Source organism: Podarcis erhardii (assembly GCF_964252035.2).
Source record: "Podarcis erhardii genome assembly, chromosome: Z".
In the NCBI taxonomy this organism is placed as follows: Eukaryota; Metazoa; Chordata; class Lepidosauria; order Squamata; family Lacertidae; genus Podarcis; species Podarcis erhardii.
Window position 1 is genome coordinate 27,019,619 of NC_138504.1, and position 16,246 is coordinate 27,035,864.

Sequence of the window (16,246 nt, forward strand, 5' to 3'; positions counted from 1 at the left end):
GTGAACTTCCATCATTTTGTCACCAGAGCAATAATGTCAGTTGCCACAGCAGCTGCTCCAATTGTAGCCATTTATAGCCACTCCTGTCCCACTTGCTTAACTGTTCTAACTCTGATCCTGCTGTGGTGTTGATTTCTTCCTGTCGGTGTGTGGCGAGGGCAGAATTGTTTGACACACAACTGAAGGCAGAGATGTACAGAAAATAGTTGACATCCAAATTGAGCTTTTCTGGATGATCAGAAATGGTTGCGTGCCCCAGTTCGGCTTCATTTTTAGTGCAATATTCATGCAATACTAGATCCATCTGAAGGAGCATGAAGATGCTGCTCCTTTGTCGAGAATGGTGAGCGGGAACAATTGTTGAAGAGGGCAGTTTGCCTCTCTCGCCCTTCCAAGTAGATTTTTTTGCCAGCAGCAAGGATGGAGGAGCAGATAGCCCTGGGGCACTCCAGTGTGTGCATTTATTTTATTTTATTTATGCTGTCTTGCTGTTTAACCTCCCCCTTGCTGTTCTGGGGATGTGGGTAGTGCTGTGGCCTAAACCACTGAGCCTCTTGGGCTTGCCGATCAGAAAGTTGGTGGTTTGAATCCATGCAAGAGGGTGAGCTCCTGTTGCTCTGTCCCAGCTTCTGCCAACCTAGCAGTTCAAAATATAAATAGGTACCACTGTGGCAGGAAGGTAAATGGTGTTTCCGTACACTCTGGCACTCATCATGGTGTAACGTTGTGCCAGAAGCAGTTTAGTCATGCTGGCCACATGACCCAGAAAGCTGTCTGGACAAACGCTGGCTCCCTCAGCCTGAAAGCAAGATGAGCGCCGCTGCACCCCATAGTCGCCTTTGACTGGACTTGCCCACCCAGGGGTCATTTATCTTTCCCTTTACCTCTGGGGATGTATAATTGGGAAGCAGGCAAATTATTATCATTAATAATTTAATGATATTAATTTAAATTAATAATTTAATTAAATGCAGTAACTCGATAGTGTGACCTGGGAGTTTGATGGGTGTGGGTGTGGGTGTGGCTGGAATGTGGTTTGTTTGGTTGTTGTTGTTGTTTTGCTTTTGTTGTTTTTAAGGGATGGCATCCAATTTCGTTGCACTTGTGCAATGTTGCACTTGTGTAATGACAATAAAGAATCTATCTATCTATCTATCTAATGACTGATAACGGGTGTTCTTGTGGTCCAGTCCTGTTTTTCTGCTTCCTTTTGAGGCATATTGAGTAGCTATAGTTGAGAACAGATTGCTGGACTAGATGGGCTTTTGGTTCTTAATTAAATCTTCATCCCATCCTTCTACCAGAAGGCATCCAGTGCTGCAAGTATTGAAGTAGCAAAACAATAGAATTAAAAATTAAACTCAGAACATGTTAAAAGGTTAAGAATGTATCAAAACAGTTACATATTTAAATGATGGCTAATCATTTAAAGATTGCTGGGAACAATCTCTTGCAGCCACCCAATTCCGGGTAAGGGAGGTTTGTTAAAAACAAATGTTTTTAAATCCCTCCTGACCATTAATAACAAGATAGACAGGTGCACCTCACCAGGAAGGGGATTCCACAAACAGGGAACCACTCCTGAGAAGGCCCTACCTCAGAACATCTCCAACCAGACTGCATACTCAACACCCAAGCATTCACTTCTGTGGTAGTTGCCACAACTGATATAATAAGCACAGGGTTGGCTTAAGTACAGTGGCCAAGAAATGGAGCTAAGAGTGGCAGAACATCTGGATTGAACTTCACCTTTCCCATGAAAGCGCCCTGTCCCTTCATCCCAATCAGCAACATGAAGATAATAATAGTGACCTGCTTTGCAGGGGTATTATAAGAGCAGTAATGAGTCTGCTTCAGTTTGGACATAACCAGCATAAATGCATTTGTTAATAGCACTGACCTTTTTCTTCATACCTACAGATTCTTCTCTGTTGTCTTCCAGTCATCCCTCAGTTGCATAAGTAGCAGAAACCCCCTCCACCATTCAGTTTCTAAACATAGACTGACTAACGAGAGTTCTTTGTTTTTATCTTGAGTCCATTTCAAAACACCATCCCTCTTAGGGTATGTGATGCTCTTTCTTTCCGCCTTTCTTATCCCACCTTGAGGTTTGATTTACGTCACTGTTTGAGGCTGCTGCTGCTGCTGCTGTGAGAGTGCAAAAGAGAAGCATGAGGTCTTGCTTTAGCAATGAGGTGTGAATTTTGTGGTTGCATGTATCTATTTGAGGAAGGGAAAGGAAAGAGGTTACTCTGGTTATGAGGTCTCTCTTAAGAACTAAGCCCCTGTGGGCTGAGTGGGAAATTTAAGGACGTTGGGTCCTCTGTTTCTTTTTCTCACAGACTTTGCACCTCCCTGTATGGTGGGGAGGATGGGTTTACCCCCTCTGTCTTCCCCCAACTGTTTTTGCGGGCAAAAAAGGAAGGGCTCAAATGATGTACAGGAAGCAGCTGATTTCTGAAATAAATCACCGTGGAAGGGAGCTGTTGATGCCTGCAACTTGGAGGATGGGCAGAAACCTCACTTCCACAAAGTGCCTTGCTTTACATGGGCTATAACTTACTCAAAGAGATGTTGCAGAAGCCCCAGATGCTGTCTAACTAACATGTCTGTGCAAGGATTTCTGCAAGGGGACATCCCTCAGTCTCCACAGGGTTGGGGAAAACCCTAGAGCAGATTTAAGGGGCACACAGGCCCTAGAAAAGGGCAAAAATCTTTGTGCTTTAATTTCAAAGAGCATGGTGTCCAGTTTATGACAAGTGTACTCAGTGCTGTGCCTCTCCCAATGACGCAAGTGGACTGCAAGTGACTACCTCAGTGGCAATGCTCACTGAGGCTAATAATAATAATAATAATAATAATAATAATATAAAATTTATATCCCACCCATCTGGCTGGGTATATAAAAAAACAAAACATCAAACATTAAAAACAAAATCTCCTATACAAGCGACAAGCCAATAACAATAATAATAAACAGTTTCCAATTATACCCAAATTAAAGTAACCACCAACTCCAACTAAACATTTAACCAACACCAACCCGACAAAAATGAAACAGAGGAACCAAAAGTAGAACCGTTCAAAACATTTTATCCAGTTGCCCCAACCCAAGAGTTGTTCCAGCAATGTCCCTCCGCCTCCCAGGAGCCTCTTTGCTGTTCAAGTGAGTGTGGGCCCCACCCCTGTGGGCCAGGTGGAAGTGGGCCTTGCAGCAGGAAGCAGCCTTCATTCTAGCACTTAAGCAACAGCATTCCCTTTCTGCCACCGTTTACCTTCCCGCTATAAAGCGGTACCTATTTATCTACTTGCACTTAGATGCTTTCGAACTGCTAGGTGGGCAGGAGCTGGGACTGAAAGACGGGAACTTACCCCGCCGCGGGGATTCGAACCACCGACCATGCGATCGGCAAGCCCTAGGCGCTGAGATTTTACCCACAGCGCCACCCACGTCCTAGCATTATTAGTTCTCTGCATTTTACAACATAGCAAACTGTCTTTAGTCAGGCTGCTAGTCGTGGCTCTCCAGTTTCAGATAAGGTACATTCGTAGCTTATCTGGAGATACCAGGAATTGAACCTGGGATGCTTTGCATGCAAAGCAGATGTGCTGCCACTGAACTACAGCCCTCAACTAAAATGTCCAGTCCCATCCCTGAAAGTGATGAGGTGGAAACATTCCAGCTGTGACAAGCATTTTATTCTGCCATCCTGTGCCTCAGTATGCTATTTCCAACTACCTTGTTTCATCTTATAGTGGAGATGCAGCCTGTCCTCTGTTTCTACTATGATTCTGCTTGTAGTGTTCACTCCTCAGGTTTGCACCACAGCCTGATCTATGCATAAGACAGAGTGAGGTGGTAGAGTTCTCAGGTGTGGGAGAACAGACTGCAGACTTCAGGCTTCACAATTTTTAATGCTACCCTAATGCTAGCACAATAGGGAGCAACTTCCTAGCATGCTTGGTTTTTGTTTTTGTTTAACTGCAGGTCATTTTGCAGTTGTGTGGTTTTTTTTATTGTGATTTGTGATGAGGGGTTGGGTACCAAAACCGGCATCCCTTATCAGCTGTCTGAAGCGGTACGGTCCACAATACCACCTCAGCATTCTGATGACTTGCTCTGCTGCATATGTAGACCAGCCCCACTGCATATCTTCAGTTAAATCATTTGTGTTACTTGGCAAGCCATGTTGAGACATGGGCAAGCCTGTTTTATTTTGCTACCTTTTTATTCCACCTTTTCTCCAAGGCTCTCATTTATCTATGATTATGCAGAAGCTTGAACATGAGATTGGCTCTTGACTCTAGCATTAGGGGAATTCTTTACTATATCTGGCTTTAGGGAAATTTGTAGGTGCTTTTCAACCTTTCCCTACTTGTTGAAAACACACATGTGGCCTGATGGGGTTAGATATTAGAAACCACAGCAGACATGAAGCAGGCATGTGTCTTAAGGCTATAGCCTTAAGCAGGTTTACCAGCTCTAAGCATCTTGGGTGTGGAATACCTGAGATACTTACCCCAATATGTAGGTGCATACCCCAACCTTACCTCACAGTGGCCAGTTAATTTTAGGAGGGCAGATTTTGCCTGTCTTACTGGCTGATTTGATGTTAGCTTTATGAAGCTGTAGCTGGACTTTTCATTGTGGTTTGCACATGCTGTTGACCACTTTGCGAATTTGATGGTAAAGAAGCAGGGAAGGCAAATCCTGCTGAACACAGGGCGTTCCCAGGCTGTCACTGTGTTCAGGAGGGATTAAATCACATCTTGATGAATTCAGCTTGCAAAATTATAGTTGATTTGGAAGTCTTATGCAGCAAACACACTTCCCCAAAAGATCTGACTTCTTGCAGTAAGGAAGGTGATGGGGAAATGCTCTGGAAAGTGTGGGATAACAGTTTTTCTGTTGCAGAATCATCTATCACCCTTGAAAACAATCCAGAATAAATGTTCCTAATATAGTCAAACAGAGATGCATGAACGCTGAATAAACAAGTTGTCTGGAAGCACCTTCTGCTGTATTTACTTTTTAACCAAGGATGGTTCTGTTAAAATATCAGTTTCTGCTCTGTCACTGGCAGGTCCCTTGCTGGTTGTATTGGCATTTTGTTAGGGGAATTCCTTCTTTCCTCCAGAGAACAAAACAGCTGTTGGGCACAGTTTTCTGTGTGTGCAATGTGGAATTTACATTCAGAAGTAACCATTATTTAATCCTGGAATAGGCAAAGGTGATTATAGTTGTGAAACCCTCTTCACTAGTATATCTTAAGTTGAGTTCAATAGGTTAGTCCAGTGTTTCTCAAGCTTGGGTCCCCAGCTCACCCCTGCTAGCTAGGGATGATGGGATTTGTACCCACTACCCGTGTATAAGACGCCCCCAGTTTTTAAACCTTATTTTACAATAAAAAACCTTGTCTTATACACAAAAAGTATGGTATGTGTTTGTGTCCCTTTTGCTTATAAAATTTGTTTTTAAAGCTGTTTTCCCCCCTTCTCCTACAGCTCTTCAGAATGGGGTGGCTCTGCTGCTGAGGGATTATTATGGACCCAGAGCGATCTCCATAAGATCAAAAATGACCTTCAACTATTCTAACAAGTGGATGATGTGCTGGTGGTGCAGAAGAATATAGTGTGCGGAATTGGCACTACTGCAAGTGTCACATACATACATGTTCCACATTTGTAATATTTTAATGTTTCAATATTTTAATGCTGTATTTTAATTTTGTTTTTAAGTTGTAATCATTCAACTTGTTTTATTATTGCTTGTAAGCCGCTCTGAGCCCGGCCGGCCTTGGCTGGGGAGGGCGGGGTATAAATAAAAATTATTATTATTATTATTATTATTATTATTATTATTATTATTATTATTACATATCATGTGCTGAGGTGTTGGCATGCTATTTTGTTTACTACATGTGAAAGTCTTGCCATTTTACAATTTTTTTAAAAAGAAACTAAACAATATAAATCTTCAATCAAATATTGAAATATAAAAATTACAGTCCTGTACATATTTACTTGGGAGTTAGTCCTATTAAAATAAATAGGCCTTATTTCTAAGTAGACAGGCATAGGCCTTGCATATTAACTTATCACTCCCTTGGAAGCTGAGCCTATTTCTGTAACCTTCAATAGATTCCCTTCTTTCCCTTTCTCACAATCACCTGTCCATCTGTCTTCTTGTGTCAACTTTCCTGAACTCAAATGGTAGAGGGGAAAATTTGTAGTAGCTTTAGTACCCTCAGAACCTTACATTGTCTGCAATTGTTTGCTGCTCTTCTAAGCCCACTTAATTTGGAGCCAGCTCCATTTAAATGAATGGACCTTGCTTCTGAATAAGCATTTATGGGAAGGCAGTGAGCAAGATGGCTAATCATTCTGTAAGCAAGCACTCTAGTGCATCCCTACCCATGCCAACTCAGAAGAAAGTCCTACTTATTCAGCGGGGTGTGCTCCCAAGTAAATTGGATTAGAATTGCCATTTCAGATTTGGGTGAAAAACTGCAATAACCCTCAGGTATTATTGAGGAAACGCATAGCAATCCTAAGCCCCATCCATGGTTATTATTATTATTTCATTATTTATTGAATTTATATACCACTCCATACCCGGAGGTCTCAGGGCGGGCACAGAAAAGCTCAACATAAAAACCACAATATGTATAATCAAAATAAAAACCACCTAATAACACCCCCCAATAAAAGGAACATTTTTGCCTGGCACCTAAAGGTGTATAATGAAGGCACCAGGCGAATTTCCCTGGGTAGAGCATTCCACAGACAAGAAGCCATTGCAGAGAAGGCCCGTTATGTTGCCACCCTCTGGACCTCTCGAGGAGGAAGCACATGAAGGTTAAACCTGAGTAAACTATCCCAAAGGATCAGGCTGTGAAATTGCCCACAATCCTATCAGAATACATTTACCTGGGGAGGAAGGAAAAAGATAAGCCCTACCCTAGCTGAACCCATGAATTCTTATTCCCAAATTATTATTCTTCAGAGAATTTAACCCATACAGCAAAGCAATAGAAATCCGATCCAAACTTGGATGGATGAGAGACAGGGAGATATAAAACATTCAAGGGGACTGGACCCTCAGTAGACTTAATGCATGAATGAACCCATTCAATTCAACTGGGATCCCCACCTTTTCTTCCTGCCCAACCCCTCTATTCCAAGTCAAATGAAGATCAGTGAGGCAGCTGAAATCAGATGAAAATCCTCTTTCAAGGCCAGGCAGCAGGTTTCCAGCAGTGGGTGGGGAGGCAAGGCTGGGCTGGGACAAAATGGGGAGGAAAATCTCACAAAAGGAAAGAGAATAAAAGGTTGCATCCTCCAGGCCTAGCTGAGAGATTGGCACGTGGGTCCTGAACCGCTGGTTTAAGACCTATGGCTTAAGGCTTCAATACAACTTCAAATTTGCAAGATTTAGACTGGCGGGTATTGGCCACAAAAAGAAATGCACAAGAGACTTGAGAGGTACTGACCAAGTGACTCAGTTTATTGAATACATTAATATAAATGCCTAGATACAAAACATCTACACAAAACCTGCTAATGGGGTGGAGTGGAGAAAACAAGGATCCCTTCCACCCCCACCATATCCACCTTTGAGATGCATTTAAACAGAAATATTTGCTGCCCACACCACTCACCAGAAAATTAAAGGTCAAAATCCAAGCAAGCTGGAAGCGACTATTAAGCTGTTTCATAAATAAATGGGTGCTTGCATTCTTTGAGCATGAAATGACAGTGACATTTGTACTAGTGTGCATATGCGCATATACATTGCAGCCCTGTCACAGAAAATTAAAAGATCCTCAAAGTCACGAACTTGGTGATTGCTGAATATCTACTTATTTCTGTTGCTGAATATCCACTTATTTCAGTGGACTCTGTAAAGCTCCTATTAAAGTTACGCTAACATGGTGACTCATCAGCAGTGGTTGATTGACTACAATTTCTGGCAAGATTTCTAACATTTTTTGTAATGCTGAACACAAAAACATTCAGAAGTCCTGTACGTGTGATGCTTGTAAGCTATTATTTGGCAGATCAAAATATAGCAACACTTCACAGATTATTTATCCAAGTGACTAACATGGCACTAATGACTTCTCTGTAGTGAACCCTGCAAGTATGGGTTCAAATTTGTGCCACTGTCTTGTCTTGCCCTGACACCATACACCTCTTAAGGAATCCACTCTAGTGAAAAAAAAGGCTGTTTTTTCATTGGTATTATGAAGCTGCTGAATGGCATCAGGCCCTGTGGAAAGTCACTACAGTACTTCATTGGTTAAGTATTGCAGAGAAATGTCTTCAACTGAATTGCAAGAAAAAAATTATTAAGAGGCCCGGTTCACAGTTAACACTAAGCCAAACTATGGCTCCGCAAGCAGCAGATACCCATAGTGAAAATCGCAACCGTTTCACTCTGCCTGTTCTTGTGGTACCACAATACCCAGAGCTAAGGCACAGCCACAGTGTTACATGTGGTTTGTCTTGCTCCCAACATATAAGGTATGTTCTTTCTTTACCACTCATGGCTTGTTGGGGGAAGACAGGCCACAAAGCTCAGACCCACATCCAACATACTTATGGCTTAGCTCCAGCTAAGGTTGGCTCCAGGTAGCACATCAGCAGAAAGACCAGATTTTTACTCTGGGTACCCACACACTTGCTCATTCTTGTTTTGGCTTGCAGTTACATGCAAATAGGGCCACTGTTGTGTAAGCATTGATTTTCACATTTTAAAGGGAAAGCATGTTTTCTGTCCCCTGCAAGATGATGCTTTGGCGATTATCTCAGCCATTTTATAGATATATATATAAAACTTTTTACAAAACTTACACACATGCCCATGCCAGTGGATGCCTGAAACACGCAGCTGTATATAAAAACATTGCACAAAATATTACACTGATTACAGACACCACATGCTGGCCCTGACCCAGCTGTAGCTTCACTGCCCCGACAAGGGGGTGGAGAATTCTCTTCGGCATAAAACAGCACATCCAACTAATTCAATGGAGTATAGATTGCTATCATGATGTACCACCTGCCTCTGTTGCACTTGTGGAAGCCAGCTTCCCTGTTTGCATTGCTCTTGCTGGATCAGGGCAATGGGCTGTAAAGTCTATCTTCACTCTTTGTCATTGAGACTTACATTATATTTGGGTCAACAAAAAAACCCAAAGAGATTTTATAAATTTTTACAACAATTAAACAGTTATGTTTAGTTCTACAAATTAAGAAAAGCAAAATACTGCAGCTCAATAGTACAATAGAATTAATAGTAGTCAAATATGTGTGTACAAGCAAAAACACAGAACAACATTTAATATTTACAAAATTACTTAAGATTGCTTCCTAACCTACCTTTTGGGTTTTTCAGACACAACTCAGTTGCCTAAGTGAACATTAACTACTCTTCAATAATAAATTAAGAGAAAATTAAAATATTTTACAAGTGAAAGATTGCTGTTACCTGGGCTATTTTAAATTTATATATAGATACATATTCTGTAGTTATTTGGTACACAATTTTAAAAAATTAAATACTGTACTCTCAAAAAGAGCATTTTAAAGTAAAGTCTTATATTTACAATGTAGGCGACTGTGACTTGTTTTTATACCATCCCTTCTACTTTTAGAAGAAATTCTGCAATTAGAGATGAAGGCAGTGAAATGTCAGTTTTGAACTGGCATGGGAAAAGTCTCCCAAGAGAGAAAGAGAAGTGGATCAAGGCATAAAGGAAACATATATAAAAAAGTTTCACTGATGAAAGATAATTGACAGCAAAAGATTTGCATACTGCTTCAAAATTTTCATTCACCTCTTCTTCCTTGTACAGCAGAAAAATTTGGGAACCATTGTTTAGGAAAAGCTGTGTTACAGTAAACCACTTCATCTTCACAGCAATATTTCTTCCCAAGAAAGCATTCAAAAAAGGCTTGAAATGTTTTTCAATACGGAACAAAACAATATATAAACCCCCTGACACATGCACGCACACAAACAAACAAAAAACATTTACTGACGGGAACAGTAAAATATTTTAGAACCCAATAAAAGCTCTCAAGGTAATTTCAGCCCAACATTAGGTTTGCTAAAAAGACTCTTCCAAGATCCCCTGCAAGAGTTTGCCTTAACATAGGAATAAAATGGAGAACATCCATTTTTATACATACAGAAACTGATTTCCATGCAAGAAATTGTGAGCACACAAAATTCCTTATTGAACCTAAATCATACAATAGTTATTTTGTTAAGAACAAAAGCAGGATGTACAGCAATTTTACTGTAACTGTATAAATATTAACATCAATATTATTAACACTGATGCTTTACAAAAAATATCAATTGCAGGAATGCATTCATTTAATAAATAGACTTAATATAACCTATGCAGAGTAGTGTTCTTAAACACACACACTAGCTGTGCACATTATAGTAATAAAGTGGATTTTAAAAGTTACCTTTGTTTTTTCTATAAATTGTTAAGTGCCCATTTTAAATAAAAAGGTTCATAATCTGTGATGGGCTACTCCCCTGTGACACACAGTGCCACAAACATAGTGATGAAAATACAATATTTAAGCTAATCTAGAGATGGCTTTTGTACATTTTTTTTTATACAATCAAGAAAGATACAATTTGTATCAACAAACAAAAGGTCGTTTCTGGATATTTGAGGCGTTGCTCTCAGCTGCTTTTACACCACACAAGAGAAGGAAGTATAAAATAAATGCAACAATAAAGGAATCCCATTCTGACAAAAGCTGGCCAATTTTTATTTTTTTAAAAGATGTTTTCCAGATTTAAATGCAGGTATCTTTAAGGGTTGTGTTGGTGCACAGATTAAAGCTACAGGGCTGATCTGCATTTCTGCTGTTTGCTTTTAAAAGATGAGAGAGGACAATTGATGTTCTGGACACCAGCCCACATAACCACAAGCCAACACGGTGTGTGCCATTCTGTTCTAATGCAGATTCAGCCTCCTGCTGAAACCCAACCTGCAACCATGACAAACCACCTGTTTGCCACTAGTTCTTCAGCAACAATTTTCTGTAGTTACCTGGAAAAAGCAGCAACTTTTGTGTTTCATCATTAGACCCCCAGGTATTCTAACACTTGAAAATAAATGCCTGGGAGTGTGCTCCCTACACTGAGTGAAGCAGCAGCCCCTTCCTGAAGAATGCCATCTGGCACAGGGCTGGTGGTCAGCCACTCTTTCCTATATTTTGAATTACTATTGAATAGTAGTAATTGTTTCAATTAGTATGATTTTGTTGTTTCCTTTACCTGCATGCGACTGCATTTGATATAATATAGACTGCAATGTTTCATGTTTTTTAATGCTACTGTGGTTATTGTTACTCGCTTTGAGCTCAGCATTTGAACTCGCACCACTTTTTGAAAACCGATTATGACATCATGAAGGCAGGGGACCTTGAGATTACAAAGATACTGTAGGTAAACCAATATCCTCATCTTGTACTGCATTTAGAAGAATGTGTCAAGACAGCACCTACCAACAGTCTTGGGTCTTCAGTTGTGCACTCAAGCAGGAGCACAGCAAGATAGCCAAGTTTCCTTGCCCACCCTTTTGCCACCATTGTGCTGCATGCTGCTATAGGCACTGCCTGGCCCATGTTGAGCACAAACACTCTGGACCCTGTGTGGTTGTAGGCAAACAGACTGGATCAGCATGTGACAGAATTATTACCACCTGTTGAGCTGTCCAACTTAATGCAAGCACATCCCTCTTGAAGTGTACTCAACACAAAATAGAAATGGGCCACCAGCAGCCATTTTAGGATTAGTGCAATCAATCAAGTAGAGGGCTTGGGGTTTCCTTTGGGTTTTTTTAGACTGGGATCAACATATAACCCAAAAGCAGCTTGCAAGCCATTATCAAAACACCAGAAACAACCCTGACTGCAGCCTCACGTTCCGTGTTTCATAGTAAGAAACATTTAGGCAGTGTCACACCTTCTCATGAAGAAACAAAAGGCCAGAAACCAGGCCTTCTCGACTTTCATGAAAAAAAACTACAGTAGAAGTCAACAAGTCCTAGCTCGAGACATATCGAGTTAGTAGTGGTTCAAAATGTTGAAATACACATTTGGATTTAAAAAGGGTGTCCAGTCAGTGCAGCCTTAAAAAAGAAAACAAAAGAGCCACCACCGCCATAAATGCCTCTTGTGGGAGACATTTAGCTACTAAATTGCCCACCCTGGAGCAAAGGATACTCATTGTGCAAACATTGCCACCCATAGAATGATGATTCTGGCCTGTCAAACAGGGAGTTCCAGGAAGCAAATGCTCACCTTTGCATGGATTTCAAAGTGCAAAACTGAAGCAAGTTTGCAGTAAACCCAATTCTAGAGCACCCATTTGAAAACTAGCCTGCTGTCCAACACTAATAAAAATGAACTGGATTTTTAAAAATACTTTGCATATTTATTCATTGGCATCCTCCAGCACACGTTCTCGGCATGTCTTTGGTCAACGCACAAGAACAGGAAAGCCGAATTCAGATTGCAGATGCTACAACTTCTCTGCTTTCTGGACTGTACTGAAAAGGCTAGAAATGCCAATTGTAACGATCTGTAAAAGCCATAGGCGTGCACATAGGGAATGCTGGTGTGCTTAGCAGAACCTTTAAAAAAAACAAAAAACTGGATTGTGATGAGGATAGAGTGTGGAGTGGCAACCCAGCTCCCTCAGCTGCCACTAGGGAAGCAGTGGGGCAGGGAGAGACAAAGGTACAAGAGAGGAGAGTAGGGAAGCAGATGAAGGGAGACACAGGCAGGATTAAAAGGCTGGAATAAAACTGTAATGTATAGGCGGTGTCTGCCTGTGTTTGTCTCTAGAAGAGGACAAGAAGAAGTTGCATATCCATTCCAGCCTTTTCTTTCTGCTTGTATCTGTTTGTTTCATAGCTCTGTCTCTGTCAGAGCTCCACTCACCACCTGTTACTCACATCTGGTGGGCAATGTCCCATTCTACACAACAGGAACATGAAAAAATCTTAATCTGCTTTGGTCAATTTGGGTTAGCTCCTTATACAGATCATGAAAACTGACTGTATTTTGTATACACCTGGTAATCACTACACCACAGATCTGGTATTTTGTGCCTCATTTTCTACGTTTGCATATTTAAAGGAGGGTTTAGTTGTTGATTTAAAAAAGTAAGTTTAATTAAGTTTTAGTTTCCTTAGTTTGATAGATAAAAATAATGTCCTTTGTGACTGAGTATGAGTATATATTCAAGAAATGTTCACCTTAAAAATTAAAATCCCTGGGTGCACACCCTAGTGAAATGTATTGTACACGCCTATGGTAACAGTGCAGATTACAACAGTATTTAGCTGAGAATTATTAACATGTTTGCAAGCCGGCCATGTTCTTTTTCCCAAAGGGCAGAAGCTCAAGCTATCTAGAAGGTCCAAGAGAAACATTCACTGCTCCCCAGCCCCAGCCCCATTCCCTTCAAGGTTGGATAATGCTCCTCATGTGCAAAAAGGTATTTCCACTGCACAAAAAGTGTATTCCCCAGAGAACTAAGCCTCCCCACAAAAGCCTCCTCATGCTGGAGCCACTAGATAGGTGCAAAAGCCCTCTGTGAACACAAGGCATGTCAACTGACTGGGCTTGTTTTATTGTAGTTCTGTGAAGGATATTTAAGAAGAGCAGGCTTCTGCTTGTGAGGATGTCCAAGTGCACAGAGTTTATTGTAAAAACCCAATGTTATGTTGGAGCAACATATGTCAGTTAATACTGAAGACTATACAATGAGTCATGCAATATAATTGCTGTTTTGAAGGACCTGTTTTGGACATACCAACATATGACCTTTTTAGATTCAATAAATGATACATCCATGCATAAGGTATGCACTTCCTGTAAAATGCCTTTTTTCAAAAATCCCTGCTTTAAAAATCATTAAATACTCATATTTATTATACAATCTGCTTTTTCAAAATGCTTCATGCATATTTTAAATATAATCACTACAATAATATACAGAATTGTATACTGCAATTAAAACCTTTTAACAAATAGAGCATATCACCTACATTCCCCAGAATGTACAGAATTTTCAATTATTTATCTTTAGAAATTCAAAATGAAGGATCTTTATTAACGTCCTGTTCTCAATTTGGCAACAATCATAGCTGCCAACTGTTGTGCGTCTGTCATGTGGGGATTCTTCTCCATCACCGAGAGGACAACGCTAGCTGGAAAAATATTACAGAGATTCTTATAGGTTTGATACTGGTGCTCTGGGATTATGTGTGGTTCTTGTGGGTCACCACAGATTCCAACCCAAGGATTCCTCCAGATCTGCTCCATCTTCTCTGGCACACTTCTCACCATTACAGGCTCATAAGATGGTTGCATGAGGTTGTTGCTCAGTGGGTAGGGATGGTAAGGGTAGGTATCGGTCGGACATGGCAATGGATCCCAACTGGCATGCTGCTCTCGACAGAGCGGTGGCCTTTTTTGTCGTGTGGGATTGCTTTCATAAAGACGCGAATCAGAAACACTATCCATTCTCGTCATAACGAGGGCACGACTTGGCTGGGTAGTGGCTGATGGGTGAACAGTTGGAGGCACAGGGTAGTCCCCTGGGCAACTGGACCTAGCCCCAACAACTGGGTGTTGGATGTGCAGTGCTAAATGGGAAAGTGAATGCTTGTGAATATGTTTAGACCCTTCAGGGCTATAGCTCTGAACTCTTGTTAAGGACTCATGATAACCATGGGAGAAAGGCTGAAGGCGGCTTTGAGGTGGGAGTCGGTGAACCTTCACACTGTCTTCTGGGCTCCCATCCCCCAGACCCATATATAAGTCTGTATATGAGGAGTACGAATCATTGCTTGTATGGCTTAAGCAACTGTCTGGACAGGGGCTTGAATTTCTTGAGTATAAACTTTGGTCTACATCAGCCCCATAGTAATCTGTGCTATGCATGCTACTAATACTCAAATTGGAGAAGTCACTGAGCATTGAATAATAGCCATGGTCCCCCAAAGACTCATACTTTGGGTACTGATCTGCATAGTTCATTGAAGAGCCATGGCTATTAGTGACCAGGATCGGAGGATACTGTACACTGGCCATGTGTTCTAGTGAGGATTTCTGATGTGTGAATTGAGATGAACCAGGTACAGGGCTGCTTGCTGACCGGGTATTTAATGCCCCAACAGCGTGACTTTTGGAAGGTGGAATGGTTGGGACGCTTAATGCTGAAACAAGGGAGGGGACAGAATTAGCCTCAGACTTCCGCACCATTGAAAGTCTATCTTCGGGTTCCACAGGAACAGACCGAATGCTTGGATCTGACTGACGTTTGGGAGCAATGCGCTTCACTTCTGAAGTTATTTCCCCTTTGGAAAGGGCTGCTCCTGTGCCACATTTAGCCAGTGCTCCTTCACTCATCGTTTTCACAGCGGATAATTTGGCACTGATGCGAAGCTCATCAGCTACGGATCTCAGGGGCTGGTTTGCTCGTTCCGGGTGGTAATATTTACACTTGTGTCCATAGGTGCATTTCTTCCCTGTTGGGGAAAAATCTCCCATATTAGGCATGGTCTTTGCAAGCAATATCTAGCTAAGCACAGGAGGTTGTGTCAGAGTCATACTTAGACTAGCCCAGGCATCCCCAAACTCGGCCCTCCAGCTGTTTCGGGACTACAGCTCCCATCATTCCTAGATAACAGGACCAGTGGTGAGGGATAATGGGAATTGTAGTCCCAAAACAGCTGGAAGGCAGAGTTTGGGAATGCCTGGACTAGACCCACTGAACTCAATGGACTCAAGTTAGTAATGAGTAAGGGTTATAGCCAATGCTAGCTAGCCCTGGTCAAAGTAAGCCATTGTAATTAATGAAAATGGTTAATTTGGGTCCATTAATTTCAGTGCATCTACTATGAATAAAACTTAGTTGGATACAATTCTTAACTTGTTCATTGATTTCAATGAGTCAATTTGGAACATTACATAGATGGATACAACCCAAGGTCCTTTAAATGCATTGTAACAGTCAATGCTAGAATGAACTATTAACAGCCATCACATTTCCTTTGTTAGCAGACCCAAATATGTGCTATATATGTTCTACAATCCAGTCACTGTATGTATTTATCTTACTTAAGTGATATAAACCTCCCTGAAGGTAGCAAGAGCAGGTACTGGTGTGAGTGTAATAAAGACTCCGGTTTAAATT

At 41.2% G+C, this 16,246-nt stretch overlaps 2 protein-coding genes across 5 annotated transcripts in view; one reads left to right on the plus strand and one right to left on the minus strand.

The window, feature by feature from the left end:
- Nucleotides 1-5,853, plus strand: part of LAS1L (LAS1 like ribosome biogenesis factor) — a 43,992-nt gene extending 38,139 nt beyond the window's left edge. The window contains exon 14 of the mRNA XM_081847104.1: nucleotides 5,506-5,853. Within this exon, the coding sequence (XP_081703230.1) occupies nucleotides 5,506-5,596 (91 nt within the window). The 3' untranslated portion in view covers nucleotides 5,597-5,853. The remainder of the gene's footprint in view (nucleotides 1-5,505) is intronic.
- Nucleotides 5,854-7,486: 1,633 nt separating this feature from the next.
- The window catches only part of ZC3H12B (zinc finger CCCH-type containing 12B), a 37,474-nt gene continuing 28,714 nt past the window's right edge, over nucleotides 7,487-16,246 (minus strand). For all 4 annotated transcript variants that reach the window (XM_081846998.1, XM_081846999.1, XM_081847001.1 and 1 more), the window contains one exon: nucleotides 7,487-15,578. In XM_081846998.1, coding sequence (XP_081703124.1) covers nucleotides 14,158-15,578 — 1,421 coding nt within the window. In that variant the 3' untranslated portion in view covers nucleotides 7,487-14,157. The remainder of the gene's footprint in view (nucleotides 15,579-16,246) is intronic.